The 21,410-nt window shown below is 24.8% G+C and overlaps 6 protein-coding genes across 8 annotated transcripts; 2 read left to right on the top strand and 4 right to left on the bottom strand.

The window, feature by feature from the left end:
- Positions 1–1,666: 1,666 nt before the first annotated feature.
- On the bottom strand, positions 1,667–2,923 carry LOC122849346. The gene is made up of 4 exons (XM_044148038.1): positions 2,850–2,923; positions 2,525–2,636; positions 1,813–1,881; positions 1,667–1,726 (listed from the first exon to the last, which is right to left on the bottom strand). The coding sequence occupies exons 1-4, from the start codon at positions 2,921–2,923 to the stop codon at positions 1,667–1,669; spliced, it is 315 nt and encodes a 104-aa protein (XP_044003973.1).
- Positions 2,924–7,416: 4,493 nt separating this feature from the next.
- Positions 7,417–8,289, top strand: LOC122848184 (elongin-B). The gene is made up of 3 exons (XM_044146076.1): positions 7,417–7,467; positions 7,593–7,686; positions 7,841–8,289. Exons 1-3 carry the CDS (start codon positions 7,465–7,467, stop codon positions 8,095–8,097), a joined length of 354 nt encoding a protein of 117 aa, XP_044002011.1. The 5' UTR covers positions 7,417–7,464; the 3' UTR covers positions 8,098–8,289.
- On the bottom strand, positions 8,088–9,994 carry LOC122848183 (esterase AAEL000016). The gene is made up of 5 exons (XM_044146074.1): positions 9,870–9,994; positions 9,638–9,803; positions 9,368–9,562; positions 9,166–9,306; positions 8,088–9,106 (listed from the first exon to the last, which is right to left on the bottom strand). Exons 1-5 carry the CDS (start codon positions 9,891–9,893, stop codon positions 8,967–8,969), a joined length of 666 nt encoding a protein of 221 aa, XP_044002009.1. The 5' UTR covers positions 9,894–9,994; the 3' UTR covers positions 8,088–8,966.
- On the top strand, positions 9,981–14,608 carry LOC122848179 (DNA repair protein REV1). Its single transcript, XM_044146069.1, has 4 exons — positions 9,981–10,149; positions 10,207–13,539; positions 14,015–14,157; positions 14,279–14,608. Exons 1-4 carry the CDS (start codon positions 10,093–10,095, stop codon positions 14,433–14,435), a joined length of 3,690 nt encoding a protein of 1,229 aa, XP_044002004.1. The 5' UTR covers positions 9,981–10,092; the 3' UTR covers positions 14,436–14,608.
- Positions 14,609–14,997: 389 nt separating this feature from the next.
- On the bottom strand, positions 14,998–18,101 carry LOC122848180 (GMP synthase [glutamine-hydrolyzing]). 3 transcript variants are annotated; one of them, XM_044146070.1, is made up of 3 exons: positions 17,975–18,101; positions 15,187–17,235; positions 14,998–15,111 (listed from the first exon to the last, which is right to left on the bottom strand). In XM_044146070.1, the coding sequence occupies exons 2-3, from the start codon at positions 17,206–17,208 to the stop codon at positions 15,010–15,012; spliced, it is 2,124 nt and encodes a 707-aa protein (XP_044002005.1). In that variant the 5' UTR covers positions 17,209–17,235; positions 17,975–18,101; the 3' UTR covers positions 14,998–15,009. The 3 variants fall into 3 exon arrangements, with proteins under 3 accessions (XP_044002005.1, XP_044002006.1, XP_044002007.1); XM_044146071.1 differs by lacking the exon at positions 17,975–18,101 and adding an exon at positions 17,292–17,878; XM_044146072.1 differs by lacking the exon at positions 17,975–18,101 and adding an exon at positions 17,383–17,459.
- Positions 17,976–21,220, bottom strand: LOC122848182. Its single transcript, XM_044146073.1, has 4 exons — positions 21,001–21,220; positions 20,359–20,850; positions 20,000–20,285; positions 17,976–19,939 (listed from the first exon to the last, which is right to left on the bottom strand). Exons 2-4 carry the CDS (start codon positions 20,516–20,518, stop codon positions 18,400–18,402), a joined length of 1,986 nt encoding a protein of 661 aa, XP_044002008.1. The 5' UTR covers positions 20,519–20,850; positions 21,001–21,220; the 3' UTR covers positions 17,976–18,399.
- Between the last annotated feature and the right edge of the window lie 190 nt (positions 21,221–21,410).

Raw genomic sequence — 21,410 nt, 5'->3', positions numbered from 1 at the left:
GAAGACTAATACAATTTTTAATTTTTTCTCGATACTTATAACCTGGATTTTTCGATCTGTAATAAAATTTTCATAAATTAATTAATACAATTTTTTATAAATTTTAATTAACAATTATTTTAATAAATTTACTGTAATATTAATTGAATGCTTTCTTCATCAGTTAATGTCTCATTTAAATAATCAATTTGAGCACATAAATAAATAAGAAAACTTTGACTCATTGCATCACAGCTTGCAAAAAGTATTATCGTAAAAAATGCACAGCCAAATTGAAAAAAAACTACAGATAAATATATTTCATCACTGGAAATTTCAAATGGATACCATGCTTCACCTGGTAAAACTCTTGGTATACTTGAATTTTCATTAATTGCATTATTTTTTTTAATATTCATTTTGTCACGAATATATGAATTGACACACCATTGTACCAGTCCACCTTCAGCCATAGCAAACCTATTTAAAATCAATGAAAAAAATTATTATAAATTGCTAAAAATAATTGTTAATATAATTACCAAAGGAAAAGTAAAATAAAAGTTTTTTTTCGAGCATCCATCAATTTTTCATGATAATTTTTAAATCCTTAAAATTAAATTGTAATTATTCCTCATAAATTAATGATTTTTAATTGATAATTTAATAAGCTAAAAAGTAATAATTACCAATATCAATGTTGCTTATTTTTTGACATAATTCATGACTAATTCTCAGCGATTGTATAACACTTTCAACTTTTTCAAAATTTAAAATATAATGATTCCATTTAATTGTGCCAAGAGAAAATAATGAAAATACAGATACTCGATTTGAAAATGACGGCAAGTCGTCTATACCATTGAATCCAATGATTAATGTTAAAACATGAATATACATACAGATAAAACAGAATGGTGTTATAATTGTTCGCGATATTTTTTTACAAAGAGTTTTATTTTTTCCTGGTGAAATTCTTATGTAACTCAGTAAGTCCAACAAGTCATCATTATAATCATCAAAAGATGGTTGAATTTTATCAAATTTATTGATTAATTTATCTATAATTTTTAATTAATAAATTTTCATAATTATTGTGCTGTTTTTTCTTCAATTTAAATTTGATTTTAACTTGATATTTTATTGCTGTTTAAGGTTGAATCAAGTGACAATTTACTTACCCATCTTGAGAGAGAATACTGGTATGATTGCACAGTTGTGAAACTGGCTGATTTATGCCATATGTTGGCTGAAATATTATACATTCAAAGTGGTGTATAATCAAAATTATTCCTTTGATAAATCATTGATGGAATATTGTAATTTAATAGTGACCATTTGAAGCGTTTGATGTTGCACCTGGTACAATCAAAGACAATTTATAAGCTACATTATTTAACATGTAAAAAAATATTTTAAATCAATACAGGGGTTTGTAGTTTGTGACACGCAATTTGTCAAATCATGTTGAGTTATTTCAAGTGGCTATAGAAGCAAAGACCATATTAATATTCAATGGAAAATAAATTATACTATTTTTCATTTTAAAAAATATTAAAGAGTGAATTTAAAATCGAAAAAAATATAATTATTTTAGTTTATTTAGAACGTGGGATTGTATTTTATTTAAGTCAATTTTTTGTTGTTATATTATTGAATTTTTAGCTGTTTTTTATGACGATATGTTTTATGTTTCTTCTGATAGTTGACGGAGAATTACGGCGTTTGATAGACACAAAGCTGTCAACTGTTTGAAAATTTATAAAATTTATTTATTGTTAAATTCAGTATAGTTTTTTTTGTAATAATAAAAATTGATAAATATTGTCTTACTGATTTAAATGTTTCCAAGGATAATATATAAAAAGGACCTCCAGTTATTTTAATTGGTTTTTGAGAATGCATTATACAAAAATTTATCATTTTGTTATTTTTAATATTTAAATTTTCATTTTGAAATTTTAATTTTTCCCAGCCACTTGAGTAAAATGAATCACTTATTTTCAGTCCCTGTATGAATTTTAAATTTTTATTTATAATTATGGTAAGGAAAAAATAAATAATAGCGACTAACCAATCCATGTATTTTTTCAGCAAAATGACAAAAGAGATAGAGTTCCATTTGGATTCCAATCCAGTATGACAGTATCTTGAAAATTTTTAATATCGATTCGACAGTTCCCTTTAAATAAAAATTACTTTTTCATTTAAAAAATAATTCATAAAATTATCTGGAGAATTATCAGCTCAATTTTTTCTGAGTTAAATAATTTCCCAAAGAAAAAAATAAATATTGCAATTAACAATTTATCAATTAAAAAATTTACTTGAATTTTCTTGTTCAAATTGAAAAATTAATTATTGACTAAATTTTATGATTATTTTAAATTTAATTTAATTAATATTTACCTTTTAAATATTCAACGTAATTTTTATTTATTTTATTTATTTTTTACTTGAGGATATTATTTTTTTTCAGAATAATTATATTCATTTGATCATGTACAAATTAGTTAAAAATTTAAAATTAATTATAAATATTTACATCGTATTTAATGAATGACAATTCTAAAGATACAACACATAATGATAAAATATTTTGTACACATTGTACACCCATTGCAGGACTTGATAATTTTTCATATTCAAATATAAATCTGTGTATAATTATTCAGCTAATAATATTAATATTATCATGAAAATATTTTTATAATTAAATATATATTTACTCCAATATTTCTCTGTGATGTTTCGAGCAATTTTTTAATTTTATTTCTAAATATTTCGAAGGATTTCTAAGTAATTCAAAATATTGAATTTATTTTTCTATTAAAAATTAATAATTTGTCTTGATTTTATATTTAAATTACCTGGAATTTGATAGAGATTTATCATGATGAATTAATGTATCACTCAGACATTCCAATTGCGTACAAATGTACATCATAAAATTTGTACTTAACACATCAAATAAACCAATTCCAATTGCCGAGCCAAGCCCACCAATAAATTGAAAAAAAAAATATCCGATATATTTTTCATCATTATCAATATTTGTCGGTGACCAGGCTGGAAATGGTAAATTTTTAATTTTTGTTGAATTATTATTCCCATGATATTTGTTGATTAAATAACTTTGAATCATTGGATCAGCACAGTACTGTGTTACACCACAAAACGTAAATAAAAACCATATTTTAGTGAATAATACTAATTTTTTTTTTGTATCAAACATTTTAATTCTATACTCATTAGTGTCTAAAAAATATTAAAATTTAATTTTTAATTATTCAAAGTATAATTAGCATTGAAATTATAACAAGTTTATTTGGATTTTATACTTTCAACAATAGTTTGACATTTTTCATGACATCTATTTATTTTTTTAATAAGTATTTTAATTTCTTTTTCACGTCTCAAGTAATATGTCCACTTGAAAAATCCAATAGTGTGAAATAATATTGCGTGTCTGTCAGTGAAACAAGTTAGATCATTGCAATCTTTAAAACTTATTGCCTCAAATATAATGAGTAATAAATTAAAAATCCAAAAGAGAAATAAAAATAATTTTAATAATAATTTTTTGGATAATGACAGTGATGGATTTGTCAGTACATAAAAATATTTAAGAACTATTATTACATGCTCAAAAAATATATCAAATGATTCAATTTTTTTCTTCATTATTATTTCTAAAAAAAAAAAATTATATATATTAAATTAAAATAAAGTTTATTTATAAAATTTAATTTTTTTTTTAAATTTTTATATAATAATTTTGAACTTTTTTACATTAAAGTGACAACTTTAATAGAAGCTTGTGATACATTGTATATTATATCAACCCCAAGTAAGTTGATAAATTTACTCCAACAAATTATTTTCATATAAAATTACATAGTATGTATTTTATTATCGATTTATAAATGTAAAGAAAAATTTTTTTAAAATTATTTTTATATCTTTTGTCAGGTGTATCATCGTTTGATCTGAAATTTTCATAAATAATTATTTAAGTGAGGTAATTTATAGCTCATAAATAATTCATGTCACCCTTCGACATGCAATTGTCATTTTATTGCCAGTTGTTATTTGTTCTTTGATCATTTCATTTGTACTTTATGCACTTGTTCAATTTTCAACTTGTAATTTTGATAAATAAAAAATAAAAATAAATAATTTTTTTATTTTTAAACAAATACAAAGTAAAAGTTAATTATTATTATTAAAAATTGAAATCGAAAAATAATTTCACTTATTTTCCTGGCCTCTGATATTTCATTGGAAAAAAAATAATAATTCTTGTCAACTAGGAAGCTCTTGGTACATGAAAAATTAAAGAGCATTTTTTTTCACAAAAATTTTCCTAAAAAAAATTAAAAAACAATAGATACATTGAATGGAGTTGAAAAAGAAAGACGAAAAATATAAAAAGCAAAAAAAAAAAGAGGGAGAAAGGCGTGACCAAACGTACCTATATATAATACATATAATGGAACTTGTGCCACTTCTTGACATTTATACAACCGAGTAAATAGCGCGCCCAAATATTAGGAGAGCATAGAGTATTGAAAGTATAATACGCTCGTATTTATGTCACGGCGCCTAAAGCACCAGTATCACCACGTGCTCCGAGACTTTTAAATGTGACTCGGCGCATCTACTTGCTTGTCATGTTTGCCGGGTATTGAAGAGTCTTTAACAGAATGCACGTGGCTGACAAATACCATATTTTTTTGATGTTGTCAACAATATGAGCAGCTGTGAGAGCATCTATCACTATAAAATAATATTACCAAATTCATCATGTTTTTTTATAAAATCATATAAAAATTAATAAATTAAAATACATTAACAATAATTTATAAAAAATAAAAATTTATTTTTTTTAATAAATAAAAATACTTTTATTATTGTCTTTTTAATTTGTTGCATTTCAAGTTTTATTATGATTTTTAAAATAACATTAATTTTTATTTGGCAATTTTTATATTAAAAATAATCAACAATAATTAAAAGCTCTTGTTAGATATAATTAGGGGATAAATTTAATTTTTTATTTTGATTAAAATATATTTTATCATATGGATTTATTGAGGTCATTCATGTTGTCCTGATACAGCGTCGATGATCCACAGATGACTCGCGCAGTATGTGGCACGCGCGTGTCACAAAATTTACAATCAAACGACTGCGCCACAAACGTTTATTACTACAAAGAAAAAACAAAATTAACAGTAGCTAAAAATAATCAAATAAATAATTAAAAAATTATTTTTAAAATGATTCTTTCATAGCAAATAAAATATTCAAATTTAATTTAAAAAAAAATTATGTATTTTGTTAAAAAGGAGAAGAATTGATGAGAAATTATTATAATGAAACAAAGAAGGAGGAGCTAATGACAAAAAAGGGGTAAAGACTTATAAATTTCCACGCCTTGACCTCCTTCAATTTTTCTTTTTCTCTAATTTCTCTAAATACGAATAATATAACTAAAATTATTTAGTTATTTGTATGCTGACAACTAATAAACTTGCTTTTCAAATAAAATATTAATAAATTTTTTGTTTGTAATTATGTAAATACAACAGCTTTAGTATCTAGAACAAAAAAAAAAAAAAACCCAGACAGTTATAAACTTGTAAAAAAAATTTTATACATGAGTTTTATACATGGAAACAATAAAACTTGTTTCTCGTTGAGCATGTTATCCTGTTAACCAATCCGCGGAATGTGGTGTCTCAGTGAAGGCTTAACCCGATCATCATGTGTGAAACTGGCACATGGTCAAACAAGACATGACACCACCAAATAACATACACCAATAAAAATCAACAAAAGAAAAAAATCATACAAAACAATTGTCACGTGATTGTGTGTGTTGTCCTATTGTATTGGTCTAGAATAATTTCTTTGTATATTTATTGTGAAATACTGAGAAGTGATTAGATCTAGGGTAAACCAATCATCAATTAGTATGATATTTGTTTAAATTGTAATTTAATTACTTATGTTGTTCGTTGACACAAGTCAATACTCTTCACCTGCCCATCAAACGACGTTAAGTCATCCACATTGGCTAACCACGCAATAGGCAAACATAAAAAATAGAAAGTAACACTTGGTACCCGATCTTGTTTGTTGCGTGTGTGTGTGTGAGTTAGTCAAACAAAGAGGACAAAATTCTGGCTTTCTAAGGATTATGTTCTCCTGATGATAGCACGGTAAAATATGGACGCCTCTCGAGTTGTTTTTTTTTTTTATTTTAACATAAAATGCCCTTACATAGTCAAAATGGATTTAAATATACTTTTAAGGTTTCATCTGCATCAGTTAATAAAATATCAGGTTTTTTTTATTGACTGACATTGTTGAGCAGAAAAAAAACAATTTCAAGCTATTGTTATTAATAATATTCAAAATAATAATAATAATAATTAATAAACAATAATTATATTTTTTTTTTTTTTATTTTTTAACAATTATTATTTTATTTAGCGGAAAAATTAATAGGACGAGAGGTTTTTATTGTTCATCAAAGGAAAATAATTCAAATGAACAAAAAAAAATAATAATTAATAAATGGTGGAGAAAAAAAAAAAAAAGAGAAGATAAATGAGGAAAAATTATTAAACTTTGGTAAATTTTTGGGGTTTAAATTTGAAAAAAAAAAAAACACTAATAAAAGGATTATTTAAATAAAAAAAAATTTATTGTTGAAGGAGGTATTTTCAAGGATGCTCAATAGTCATTTTTTAAAGAGGGGGAAGTAATGATAAGTTAGCCATCTGCTGGAAATAAAAGCAAGCTTTTGCAAGCACCATCTAGCGGGGTTTTTGACCTACTGTCAACGAAGCTTCCATTTTGCGCCTGCGTCGTCATAATTTGACCAAACAATAAATTAAATAAATAATAAATTACAAAGATAATAACAATAAATTAATTAACAATATAAATATAATTAAAGCTGTATATAAAAAATATAATTTTATATAATATTATTATATGTTTTTTTTTTTTTTTTGTTTTGGGTTGCAAACTTGCTCATGCGCAAACGACAGTCGACAGACACTGATAGACATAATAATAATAAATGAGTAATAATCAAACACAAAAAAAAAAAAAGATATAATATTATTTATTCAAAATAGATAAATGAAAATATGAGATAATAGTTTTTATTTATCGGTAAATATTATAGAGATAATTGCATTTTTTATTAAATTTTTTTTTTTTGGGACTTGCGTAGTGCACACCACCACACAAACTTTAATTCTTGACAGTCGGCCTCAGTGTAAAGCAGTGTAAAGTTACAAATATATATTTTCTCTCTCACCCATTTTACCCTAAAAAATTAAATTTGCAAAAAAAAGCAAAAAATAAAAAAGAAGAAAAAAAAAAAAACGTGTTCAAAAATTAATAATAAATTAATTATTTATTTAAAAATTTCAAGATAAAAAGGATAATTAAAAAAATATCAAAATGGTATGTTATTAAATAAATTAATAAAAAAAATATATATATTATAAATATAAAAATTTTTTTTTTTCTATATGGTTAACCTCAAAAAAAATAAATAAAAATGTTTTTTTGTATTTTATGAAATTTAGGACGTATTTTTGATGATTAGAAGAAAAAAAATGACAATATTCACAGATGCCAAGGACAACACATCAGTTCTTGAGCTTAAAAAAATAATTGAAGGTAATTTAAAAAAAAATTTAATAAATTTATTTAATAATCAAGTAAAAAATCATGATTTCATGATGGTGCTATTTTTATAAAAATTGTTATTGTTATTGTTTGATGACATATTATTTATAAATAACTAATAAAATATTGTGTTAAAAATTTTTAGGAATACTGAAGATTGCACCAGATGATCAACAATTATTTAATAAAGAAAGTACAGTAATGGCAGATGGTAAATCATTGGCAGATTATGGATTAAATGCACAAACAGCTAAAGCACAATCACCAGCACTTGTTGGATTGGCTGTACGAATGGAAAATGGACAATTCGAAACACTTGACATTACTCCATTTTCACTGCCACCAGATTTACCAGATGTTATGAAATCACAAGATTCCAATGGACAAGAACAAACACCATGAAATAATTCATATATATAATCATTAAAAAATCAACAATTAATTGCTTGATTTTAAAATGATTATACTCGTAAATCCATCGCAATTACTGATACTGGGAGAGAGAGTGAATTAAAAATAATAAAAAATTAATAATTAAGAATCCATTCCTAGATTCTTCAACGAATAAACAAATACAAAACAAAAAAAAAAAAAGGACAAACATAATTTGCACCAATTTTAATTTATTATAATTTTCTTTTTTTTTTTTTTCTTTCTAACGTTTCGATTAGCCAATTATTAGCTATTTTGTTTTTTTTTTCTTTCAATTTTGATGAACTTCATGATAAATAAAATTATACGCAAAATGATACTTTATTTTTATCATTTGTTTTCTTTTTTTTTTTTTTATTTGTTTGTCATTATTTAAATGATTAATATTTTTGTCTTAAATTTATCTTGATAATAATTTGTTCAAGTAAAATCATTAGAATATTTTAATAATAACAATTAACAATAAAGTCTGTACTCAATTAGAGTTAATTTAACAAAAAATATTTTTCACAATTCAATCAATGATAAATTTTGCAATAATATTGTATAACATTATTCAGGGATTTACATAAACAATTTGTGTTGTAAAAATGATTAAAAAAATAAGTGTTAAAAAAAAAGTCATTAAACCAAAAAAAAAGAAAATAAACGTTTTTGGGTTTTTAAAAAAAAAACTTTCTTTTTTGTTTATAACAATTGTCAAAAAATATTTATATGAAAAATTAATTAACAAAATAAAAAAGGTGATGTGACTGTTGCTTTTGTAAAAAAACAAAAAACGAAACAAAAAAAAATGGGCTAATATAGATAATTAAATAATTAAATTTGCAATTAATTTATTAATTTATTTGTTGTTTATTATCATACATTTTAGTTATAAATTCATTGTAGATGTGTTTTTTGCCAGCTACAAAATGACCACCTTCATGAACGACAACTTGGCTGTCATCAAATGATTCAGCTAGATCTTTGGCCATGGCTAAAAAACAATTTCAACAGTTAGTTTATTGAATTTTCAAAATTATAATTACAACAAACCTGGTGGAATTATTTTATCTGTTTCACCATAAACATGAAGACTTGGTAAATTAATTTTTTCATTGTAGTAAATTTGATGAGGTTGACACAATGATTTAAATCCAGATATCAAAATTGCAAAATCAAATTTAATTGATGACACTGATAAAGGAAAAATAGATTATTATAATTGTTGATGTTTTTTTTTCGAAGTTTTTCTTACTTTTTTTTTGTTGAATTGCACAGAGAATAGATACAAATGATGCACCTTGTGAAAATCCCAAAACTCCATCAAAAGGACCTTCTTTTTCAAATATATTTTCTATACTTGTTAAACTGTCTTGAAAGCCAACTGATAAATCACTGGGTTCAGTTGCTATGAACGAGTGATCTTCTGTATTGAACCACCATCCTTTAGCTGAAATGATTCATCAAAGTAATCATGAAAAAGGTAATAATAAAAATGTGAAATTATTAAGAAGCATTAAAATACCATCTGCTGTGTTTTCTTCATCATTATCAAGTTGTTCCAAAGGTGGAACAATGTGTGGTGCTTGAGCAAAAATAAAATCAACCTTTTGCTTGAATGATTTTCTTAATGATCCCAATTTTCCACGAAATACAACATCTGATTGACGATAGCCATGAATAGCTAGTATCTAAAAAATTATTAAATATATTAATCAATAAAATGTTAATGTTTTTTATGAATAAAAATTACATGCTTTTAGTTTATTATTTGTTGTCATTGTTGATGTTGAATCGACTGCAGCTTTTTTTTTTTTATCCAACTCAGCAATGCTCAGCAACTTCACTCTGCTTCACTTGATAAAATGCAGCTGACAAGTTTCAAAATATAACCTCAACAATGTCAACAAACTAATAAACAATAATAAAAAAATATTAAAATGTGATTAATTATGTTAAACATAATTAAAACAAATTAAAATGGCTAAAAAAAAAAGCACCAAAGAAGCATGGGTTGACAGTGCCCTTGAAGATTGGGTAAGAAATCCAAATAAATAATTAAAAATAATTATTATTAATTAAATTATATTTCAGGGTTCTTATATGTCAGCTAAAAAAGCAAAGCTAGAAGAACAATTTCATGAACTGGCTGATAATGAATTTACAAATCCAACAAAGCTATTAAATGGCATTGCAATATTTGTCAATGGCTGGACTAATCCAACATCTGGTGAATTGCGACGTTTGATGATGGAACATGGTGGTATTTATCATCATTATTTACGTTCATCAACAACCCATATTATTGCATCAAATTTACCACACTCAAAAATAGTACAATACAGAAAATCTAAACATCCTTTACCACTTGTTAAACCAGAATGGATAACTGATAGTATCAAAGCAAGCAAGCTACTTGATTGGAGACCGTATTTATTATATTCAAGTGCAACAAATGAACAGCCAAAATTACAATTTACTAAAGAAAATCCACCAAAAACATCAACTGATGTATCTGAACAATCAAATCACCATGAAAATATGAAAAAAATTAATGAAAATTCATTGATAAATAGTAAACAAGTAGAAAAAAAAAATATACAAGCAATTTCATCGAAAAATGAAGAATTTATATCTGAATTTTATAACAATTCACGTCTTCATCATATATCAACAATGGGAGCAACATTTAAAGAATATGTAAATGAATTAAGATCAAAAAATAATGGTTCATTTATTGGTTTCGATAATTTAAAAAATTCATATAGCAGCAGAGTTAAAAAAAAAGAAAATGGCTATGATTCTGATGAGGATTTATTTGCATCAGATGAATCAGATGATGAGACATTACCAGAAACAATAATAATGCATATTGATATGGATTGTTTTTTTGTATCAGTTGGTTTACGAAATAGACAAGATTTAATTGGTAAACCAGTTGCAGTAACACATTCAAAAGGTGGTAATAAATTAAATGATACAACATCAATGTCAGAAATAGCATCATGCTCATATGAAGCAAGAAAATTTGGTTTAAAAAATGGCATGTTACTTGGTAATGCATTAAAATTATGTCCAAATTTAACAACAATAAAATATGATTTTGAAGGATACAAAGAAGTATCATATTGTCTTTATAATACTGTTGCATCTTATACATTAGATATTGAAGCTGTTAGTTGTGATGAAATGTATGCTGATGTAACAAGTATTATTAGTAATTTAAAAATATCAATTAATGAATTTTCAAATGTCATTAGAAATGAAATTAAAAATAAAACTGGTTGTCCAGTTTCAACTGGTTTTGGTTGTAATAAATTACAAGCAAGACTTGCTACTAAAAAAGCTAAACCAGATGGTTATTATTATTTAAAAAATAGTCATGTTAAGGTATTTATGGAAAATATATTTGTCAATGATATACCTGGTGTTGGTTCATCAATGATGTTACAATTGCAAAAGATGAATATTAAAAATTGTAAAGATTTACAAAGTTTAACAATGAATGTATTACAAAAAGAATTTGGTAAAAAAACTGGTGAAATGTTGTATAATACATGCCGGGGTATTGATAATAGTAAATTAAATATTGAACATGTTAGAAAATCAGTATCTGCTGAGGTTAATTATGGCATACGTTTTGATGATGATAATGATGCTAAAAAATTTCTAATAAAATTAACAAATGAAGTTTGTAATAGGCTGAAGAAGATTAATGCAAAAGGTAAAAGTTTAACACTTAAATTGATGGTTAGATCAAAGGATGCACCAGTTGATCCAGCTAAATTTATGGGACATGGTCGTTGTGATAATTATACTAAATCGAAAAGCTACATGACGGCTATTGATGATGTAGAAATTATTACGAAAGATGTACTAAATATTTGGGAACAAATGAAACAAAATTCAGCTGATATTAGAGGTATTGGAATACAAATATCAAGACTTGAAATTGTTAATAATCATACAACAGATATGATGAAATTTATTGCTCGAGGAAATTTGAAAAATAATGAAGGGCTTAATCAAGCTGGGAATAATAGTGATGGAGTATTATTAAATAATAATGACAATAAAAAAATTCAAGTCAATTTATCTAAGAAGAAACAACATGTTGAAGCTGCAAAAACAAATGGAATCAAGTCATTTTTTACTGCTGTTAAATCAATTGCAGAAAAACCAAAAGCTAGTCATTCGGATTATTTATCAAATATTGATGAAACTGTACTTGCAGAATTACCAGAGGATATTAGAAATGAAATATTGGAAAGTCGTAAAGCTGCTGTTGTTAAAGATAAGGTAGAAAAAAAATTTAATGATTCACAAATTGCTGGTACATCTAAGCAAAGTGACGTTATTGATAGTAAAAATATTTCTGCTGATAAAAATAGTGTGAGGAAAAGGTTTAATGACTCTCAAGTTGCTGGTCCATCTAGACAAATTAATCCTGTTGATAGTAAAAATATTTCTACTGATAAAAATAGTGTGAAAAAAAAATTTCATGACTCTCAAATTGCTGGTCCATCTAGACAAATTGATCCTGTTGATAATAAAAATATTTCAAATGTTAAAAATCAAATGAAATATAAAATAAATACATCACAAGAAGCAACAACATCTAGAGCAGTTGATAAAAAAATCATTGATGAAGAAATTGATGATGAAGTAATACCATCATCACAAGCAATTGATGAATCTGTATTTGAAAAATTACCTGATGACATACGTCATGAAATTCTAGCAAATAAACCAGTTATTAAAAAAAAAAAAAAACCAACTGAAAAATCTGTTGATGAGTATTATAAAAATAAAAAATCTGGTAGCTTTGTTAAGCCAAAGCTACAAGATATTGATATGGGAGTACTGATTGAATTACCAGATGACATTAGAAATGAAATATTGAATGAGTATAAAAAAAATGATGTTGAAATTGAAAATAAAGAAAAACAAAATTTAGATAATAATATTATAATTAAAGATAAAAGAATTGATAGAATAAAAAAAAGTAATTTTAATTCATCTAATGTATCATTTTCTCAAGTTGATGAAGATTACTTGGCAGCATTGGATAAAGATACAAGAGCTGATGTGAGAATGTATTGTATTGCTAAAAAAAATGAAAAAGAATTATTAAAATCAAAAAATAATGACAACGAAATAAATCAGTCAAATAAAAAACCTGCTGGTAAATTAATTAATAAAAAAAAAAAGAAAATACTTTATCCAAAAATTGTTAAAAGACAAGATAGTCAAAGTTTTTTAGAACAAAGTATTGTAAATGATGATCATGCTAAAGAAGTTGATAGACGTGATGCTATTAGATTTCATCAAATGTTGATACGTGGTGAACAAGATCCAGTTGATGATCATAATCAAGAAATTTTAATAACACTTGTTAATCATTTGTTTAGTCTTCCATTGCAACAGGTAAAATTTATTATAATTAATATTTGATAATTGATTTAAAAAAAAAAAAATGATCAACTTTTAGCCCCAAAAAATGTCAGAAAAAAGATTTTAAATTTTAAAAAATTTTCATTGATGAAAAATGAGGATTCTGTGTCAATTAATTACACAGAGTGTCCTTAATTTTTTTATTATTATTGCCAGTACTAATTAATACAATTATTGAATAATTAAATATTTTTTTTTTAATTTTAAAAATTTACAAGTGTGTGTTGACTTTGTCCCGACTGTCAATTTAACTCCACGTTTACAATATATTTTTAAATTGATAAATCAAAAAAAACTTTATACTGACAATTGAATAATTTTTAAACTGTAATATTAAATTTTTTTCTTAATGTGTACTTGAGTCTGTTTAATTTAACTTTAAAAATTATATAAAATCTGTGTTGTATTTTTGTGAATAACTTGATGAAATTTAATTATAATTTTTCAGGTAAAAAAACAAATTCAAACGTGGATACAGAATACAGTGTGCGTCAATGAAATTGATTTGTTATCAATTGCAACATTTTTAAGTATGCTTCCACAAGAAAAAAGGCTCGAAGATTTACATGTTATCATGAAGACAATGCATAGGTAAATAATTAAATTAAAACAAACATGAATAATTGTTTTCTTTTTCTTTTTTTTTTTTATTAAAATCAACTACATGTTTATTAATTTTATAAATAAAAAAATGTTATTTATTTCCCTCAAGATGTATGCTTGGAACTGGAAATTGTGTTTGGCATAATACATATAAAAAAATCATTGAACATGTACAACTTCATATGCAAGTTGAGTACAATTACAAGCTAATGATATCATCATCAATAAAATGTGATAATTCCGAGTGTGATAGTCAAATATCTTGACAATGTGCAACATATTTAATTTATATTTTTAATATATTATCATTAATTTTATATAGTTTATTTAATAAAAACATATTTACAAGCAAACATTGTATACTTATCTTCAATTATAATAATATACACACAATACCACTAATTCCTTTTTTTATTTTGTCCTCAATTTAAATAAACAAGACAACTTATTATCATGAAAAAGTCAATTAATATTTTCTTTTCTTCTTCATGTATGTTTTTCGTTTTTTTTTATTATTATTATTTTCATTCTTTTTACAATTACAAATCAGTAAGAATTCATCAAGCATTGTTTTCTTTAAATCATTTTTGTAATAAATACATGTAGCTTTTCTATTTTAATATTTTTTTTTGTTTTTTTTTTGTTTTTAATCTTTGTTTTCGGTAATCGTAACGGGTTTTTTTTTTTTTAAATGATTATTGATTAGTGAAAAAATATAAATGGATAAAGAAAAAAAGAGAAAGAGAAAGAGTGTGTGAGAGAAAAAGAGAGAGAGAGAGAGAGAGTTGGGGGGAGAAAAGGATAAGGGATAATATTTTGTAAAATAAAATAAAATTAAAATCATTCCCATTCCGTTGTTCCAGGTGGTTTTGATGATAGATCATAAAGCACCCGTGATATTCCCTTCACTGCTAATACATCACGTATAATTTTTTCAACGACCTGTTAAAAATAAAAGTCAAAAAATAAAATCAACATACAAATTTAAAAATGAAAATTAAATAGATAAATACTAACATGGAATGGCAATTCTTTGCCAGGAACAGCTGGTGTACCAGTCATAAAATCATTAGTAACAAATGGCCTGAGTACAACTGAACGTTGACATGATGGTGCTCTTGATGCAGCATCACGATCAAAATGTACAGGTATAAGAACAACAGGCATTTGGCTTAATGCACTCATACAACCATTTGCTATTAATATTTGATTTGTAACATGATCAGCTTGTCTCAATGTTGATATAACATTTGATGTTAAATGAGTTGGTGTTATATCAATAACTGGATGATGTACCATTTTTCCAAATATATAACAAACACGATTAATATTATGACAAACACGTGGTATTAATTTTGCCAAAAATAACATATCATCCCATATAACATCTTCAGGTGATAAATTTTCACATGATAAACCAACAACATAACTGTAACTTCTTCTATCACCTTGTACACCAACACTACGTATTGGTAATAATGTTGCAGCAATATGATTTTTACTTGATACACGTATTAATTGTTGACGTTCAGCTTCACTTGTTGCACTTTCAACACGATTTAATAATGCATGTTTTTTTTGTAACATTTGTTCATATTCAGCCATTATTTTAACAATAACTTGTGTTTCAGAAAAATCTTTATCTATATATGCTTCATCAGCACATAATATACGTATTGCCAAACCAGGACCAGGAAATGGATGTCGTTGTACAAGTGATGATGGTAAACCAAGATCACAACCAATTTGTCTAACTTCATCTTTATGAAAATCTATCAATGGTTCAACAACTCTACCCTCATCACGTAAACATCTTATTAATGGACAATCATTATGATGTGTTTTAATAGCATCAGCTTTACCAGATGCTAATGCACTTGCTGATTCAATAAGATCTGGTCTAAGTGTACCTTGTGCAATAAATACATCTTCTGTTTTTAATCCCATTTCACTTATAGCATCATTTGCAATACGTACAAATACATCACCAATTATTTTACGTTTTTCTTCTGGATTAATTGTTTGACATAATATTTTAGTTAATCTTGTACGTGGTGTTGTTATTGTTGTATTTTTATTATTTATTATTGGTATATTATCAAGTGGTACTGATGTTGTACCTTGCATAAAATTATGTGATGCATTAATAACACGTAAATCAACACCAATTTGTGATAAACTATCTTTAACAAATATTGTTTCATTTTTACGCATAAAACCATTATCAATATGTAATGGTATAACTTGTTCTTTACATAATGCTTTATGTAGTAATGCAGCACATACTGTTGAATCAACACCACCACTAACAAGTAATAATACTTTTTTATTACCAACAATATTTTTAATATATTTAATACATTGTTCTTCACGTCCTCTCATTGTATATGTACCAGATAAACCAACAATATTTAATAAAAAATTATTTAATATTTTACGTCCATTTATTGTTAAATCAACTTCTGGATGATACTGTAAACCATATAAATTTTTTTTTTCATTTTTAATTGATACAATAAAATTTTCTGATTTACCAGTTGCAATAAAATCATCAGCAACTTTATCAATACTATCACCATGTGTTAGTAATACTATTTCTTTATCATTCAAATTTTTATATAATGGACATTTATTATCAATATCAATTGTACATTGACCATCTTCACGTCCATCTTTACGTATAACAGTACCACCAAATTCTTTATTCATCATTTGCATACCATAACAAATACCTAATACTGGTATACCTATTCTAAATATATTACTATCATAATGTGGTGCATCATCAGCATAAACAGAATTTGGTCCACCAGATATTATTATTGCTTTGTAATCTTTTTCTTTTAATTCAGCAGCTGATGTATCAAGTGGTAATACATGACATTCAATATTTAATTCACGTACTCGACGATCAATTAATTTACCATACTGTGATCCAGCATCAAGAATTACTATTTTTTCATCATTTGTTTGTTCTATTGTCATTGGTACTACATCATCAGCACCATTGTTTATCATCTCCGAATTAAAATCCATCATGTTGTCAAATATTTGTCATCTACAACACTAATACAAACAAATTATTACTATTTTTATATTTAACAAAACAAATACAACCTTACAATTATATTTTTTTTGTGTTAATTTTTTTTGCTTGATTTTTTCCTTGTACAAGTAAATTTTGACATGACTTGCAAATTGCTGAAAACTCACCCTTAAATTATAGGTATATAGAATACCTGAATAACACACATGTACATTCAAAAAAAAAAAAGGAAAAAAAATACACACCAATACCAAAGTGTGGCAATGAAAAAAAAATAATCAAATGGCTTTTTTTTTTTGTTTTAATTTTCTGGATTTAAATTTAATATTATTATGTTGTATCAAGTGTGACAGAATAAATAAATTTGATATGATTCAAGTAACCCTAGACCTTAACAAACTATACAACACATAAATTGCATGTGTATTGGTGAATTGAAAGTCAATCCAGTGGTTTTCAGCAACAAAAAAAGAATATATCATATCAATTAAATAATTAATGATAATTATAAATTATATGCACTTTATGGTTATTTTAATTATGACACTTTATATTGATTAATTGGTAAATTATTAAAATTTAAAACACCGGTTTTTACTGGGAGCACGTTTTGGAGTAAAAATTATTTTACATCAAATTTTTTTTCTCCTTTTTTTTCTGTCTTTCTCTCGATTTATTTTGGAGTAAAAAATTAACTTTTTCTTTTTTTTTGTTGTTTAATTATTGACATTTATAGTATATTGTTGTTGATAAACTTACCAATTATATAAATTTATATATTGTTTTAATAAGTATATTTATTAACTTGTTAATTTTTTTTTTTTTTATGGACAATTTTGCCAAGAAGATCAGAGGCAGCCATTCATTGGCTACACAATGCCACTGATGACAAAATCATTTGCTTCATACAGATGGGACAGTGTGTTTTAATTTTTTTCATCAATGGAATACAACGCCTCCTGTGGATATATTTTAAAAACAAAAAACAACAACAACAACAACAACAATATTTGTGTTTTTTTAAAAAACTTATATTTTTTATTATTAAAAAGCAAGAAGACAGAGTAAAAAAAATTTGTATTTAATATTATTTGTAGCTATGAAAATATATAATCTGTTTTGTAATTTGGTTTAATTATTGTTGCTTTGTTTGTTTATATATTAAATATAAATAAATCAATTAGTTAACTTGAATTATAATCAAGACAATGACAAAACCATTTAAAGCCATAATCAACACATCTTGATGTTTTTTCGTACGAATCAATTCTACTTATTTCACTATCTAAAATATAAAATTCATTATAATTATTTGTACTAATTGTAACTTCAAATTTACCATAACCAGGTTTAACTTGAATTTTAAAAAAATATTTATCAATATTATTTGTTTGATTAACATTATTAAAATCAATGATTTTATCAATTTTTAAAATACTGTCAATTTCTAACTTAGCACATAAACGATTACCATTTTCATCTTGATAATTTTTAGCAATATTTTCAGCATGTTTTATAAATGCATTAGCTCCACTTAGTGCAACATAATTATTAGTACTTGATGCTTGAAATTCATTGCAAGTACACCAGTGTGATGATATACCAGCATCATCACAACCACGTTCAATTGGTACTGGTGTAAATAAACTTTGACAAGTTGGACATGCAATACTTGATTCAGCATAACCACCAGAGTTAATTAAAATTTCTCTGAGTGTTTGATAAACATCATAAGGTGATGTTAAACGATATTCATTTAATTTTAGAGATTTAGATATATTATTATGATTTAAAATCGAATTTGGAAATTTAATAAACATAAATGGTAAACGATTTTCATGCCAGCCAATTTGAGTGTCTAAATATTCACCCCAACGTACACCATGATCACTTAAAAATATAATTATTGTGTTATTTGTAATACCATTGTCATTGACATCTTGAAACATTTTTAAAAAATGTTCATCCATTGATGATGGTCCATTCATGTCATCATGGCTTATTGTGTTTGTCCAAAAGAAACCAAAATATGATTTATCAATAAATGTCTTTGAAAAATCAATTGCATAATTAAATATACGATCAACAGCTGATTCAGGACCAATGCAATATTTAAAATTAAATTTTTTTCTTGATTTTAATAACTTTTCACATGCAAGTATGTATGGCCTGACATAATAATCAGTTGGTGGATTCATAAAACCATCTTGTTTGTAATTAAATGTACCAAGACGTGGTATATCTTCACCATATGCTGTAATATAACCAGCATTTTTAAAATTATTCCAAATAAATGGACAACCATCTGATCCATATTTACTATTTAATTTACATTCTTTCGTTGCATCATCTTGATTACGTCCAGTTAATAATGCCAATAAATTTGGCAATGTATTATCACCAATTTTATTGTAACCTTTTAACTCGTGCCAATTATTATCATGAAAATATTTCGATAATTTTGGCATTGTACGATGAAAATTTAAACGTGAAACACTGTCTAAACCCATTATTAATATACTCATTTTTTTTCTTTTATTATTGTCATTTTTTAGCTGATTATTTTCAACTTTTTTTGGATTTATTATTGAGTGAATATTTTGATATATTATTCTTGTTAATTTTGCATTTTTTGTTACACGTCCAGCTCTACATGTTATCATGACAATTTCAATATTTTCAGGTATCAAAATACGATCTTTGAAGTTTTCACAATAACCAATACTAAAAGATAAAAAATAATTAATAATATTAATTTAGCTGTTAATTTAATATTGTATTTACTTGATTTTATTGTCCCAGTCTTCATCAGGTGTTTGGGTTATTGGTACTGCACGATTAATTGGTGTCCAGCAACAATTAAATTCATCATACTCATAATCACCAACTGATTTATCAATAACTAGATAAAATTTATCATCAATTGTTCTGACAATTTTACTAAGTAATTTTATATTTGAACATGATTCGTATTTTTCTTTTTTTATGTATTGTTCTATTGATGGATCCACATTGCTTTGTGTCAACATGTGACATTTCGAATTCCATATTAAATAATTATCATGATTATCTGTAATTTATTTATCATTGGTATTTATTATCTGTAGATTAATATTTATTTTTTTTTATAGATAAATTCTTACCTTCAAGTGTATTGTAATCTTTTAGATAATTTTTTAAATCATCATATTTTTCAGACAACAAATAAAGTGTTATTATCAAAAAACATGGTAATAATATGATGACTGTTTTTTTTGATTTTAACAATATTCTTATGTATCTCGTCAACTTTGATTCAAACATATTATTAATTGATTGAATGGAAATAGTAGGCAGATGACACGTATATTTTTTTGTTGATTATTTGTTGTGATTTGTTGTCAGGAGCCAGTTCTGCCAATCAAACTGAACTAATTTTTATGAAATTTTTTCATTCATAGAAAATTTTCGTTTTTAATATTTAATAAACAACTTGACTATTGTACTTTAATTTATAGCAATTAATTAATTGTTATTTTTTGTATGTTTATTAATTTTTTTAATCAACATGAGATGCTACATGACGTTGGCGACACTGATGAGTCAATGTGCCTGATATGACTGCATCCGCAGTGCATCACAGCCTCCGGTCCAGCCTGATAAGTAAAAAATATATCATGTTTATTTTATTGTTTGTTTAATATTTATGTGTACATTAGTATCATTGTGATAAATCAATAACAAGAAAATAAATTATGTAAATATATAACACAAATGCAAATGAAGTAAATAAATATTTTTAATACCAGCTGTATTTACTCTCTTTCTCTCACTGTTTTTTGTTATATTTTTTATATATTCTTTTGTCAAATCATTAACACAATTATTATTATTTAAAAATATATTCTATTTTGTTATTATTATTAATAATGACATGTTTATTCTATTATTGTTTTTATTTATATATTTTAATTTTACTTGTCATTTGTCAACAATAATTAATAATTAAAAGAAAATCGGACAACTGGAAAAGATGGCAGCACTCTTGAGTTTTTTTTTTTTTTTTTTTATTATTGGAAAGGTCAGTTTTGCATTATTATTATTGTTATTTTGGAATTATATAAACAAACACATGTGTTTTTAAAAAAAGTTAAGTATCGTTAACTCTATTTCGTGTTAAAAATTACAAGACAAATTTCCTTTTCTAATATTTAAA

The sequence above is a fragment of the Aphidius gifuensis genome, linkage group LG2 (genome assembly GCF_014905175.1).
Source record: "Aphidius gifuensis isolate YNYX2018 linkage group LG2, ASM1490517v1, whole genome shotgun sequence".
Lineage (NCBI taxonomy): Eukaryota > Metazoa > Arthropoda > Insecta > Hymenoptera > Braconidae > Aphidius > Aphidius gifuensis.
The sequence above is the reverse complement of the archived record's forward strand: the minus strand, read 5'-3'. Positions and strand labels throughout refer to the sequence as shown.

Coding starts and splice junctions, on each gene's coding strand:
- LOC122848184 (XM_044146076.1), top strand. Junction 7,687..7,840: donor GCTTAAAAAAATAATTGAAG/GTAATTTAAAAA, acceptor AAAAATTTTTAG/GAATACTGAAGATTGCACCA.
- LOC122849346 (XM_044148038.1), bottom strand. CDS start 2,923: ATGTACATTTGTACGCAATTGGAATGTCTGAGTGATACATTAATTCAT. Junction 1,882..2,524: donor TGTCATTCATTAAATACGAT/GTAAATATTTAT, acceptor TTTTGTATAATG/CATTCTCAAAAACCAATTAA. Junction 1,727..1,812: donor CCTTGGAAACATTTAAATCA/GTAAGACAATAT, acceptor ATTTTCAAACAG/TTGACAGCTTTGTGTCTATC.
- LOC122848182 (XM_044146073.1), bottom strand. CDS start 20,518: ATGTTTGAATCAAAGTTGACGAGATACATAAGAATATTGTTAAAATCA. Junction 20,286..20,358: donor AGATTACAATACACTTGAAG/GTAAGAATTTAT, acceptor AATAAATTACAG/ATAATCATGATAATTATTTA. Junction 19,940..19,999: donor GACTGGGACAATAAAATCAA/GTAAATACAATA, acceptor TTTATCTTTTAG/TATTGGTTATTGTGAAAACT.
- LOC122848179 (XM_044146069.1), top strand. CDS start 10,093: ATGGCTAAAAAAAAAAGCACCAAAGAAGCATGGGTTGACAGTGCCCTT. Junction 10,150..10,206: donor ACAGTGCCCTTGAAGATTGG/GTAAGAAATCCA, acceptor ATTATATTTCAG/GGTTCTTATATGTCAGCTAA. Junction 14,158..14,278: donor ATCATGAAGACAATGCATAG/GTAAATAATTAA, acceptor ATTTCCCTCAAG/ATGTATGCTTGGAACTGGAA.
- LOC122848180 (XM_044146070.1), bottom strand. CDS start 17,208: ATGATGGATTTTAATTCGGAGATGATAAACAATGGTGCTGATGATGTA. Junction 15,112..15,186: donor GCAAAGAATTGCCATTCCAT/GTTAGTATTTAT, acceptor TATTTTTAACAG/GTCGTTGAAAAAATTATACG.
- LOC122848183 (XM_044146074.1), bottom strand. CDS start 9,893: ATGACAACAAATAATAAACTAAAA. Junction 9,804..9,869: donor CAACAAATAATAAACTAAAA/GCATGTAATTTT, acceptor ATAATTTTTTAG/ATACTAGCTATTCATGGCTA. Junction 9,563..9,637: donor TGAAGAAAACACAGCAGATG/GTATTTTAATGC, acceptor GAATCATTTCAG/CTAAAGGATGGTGGTTCAAT.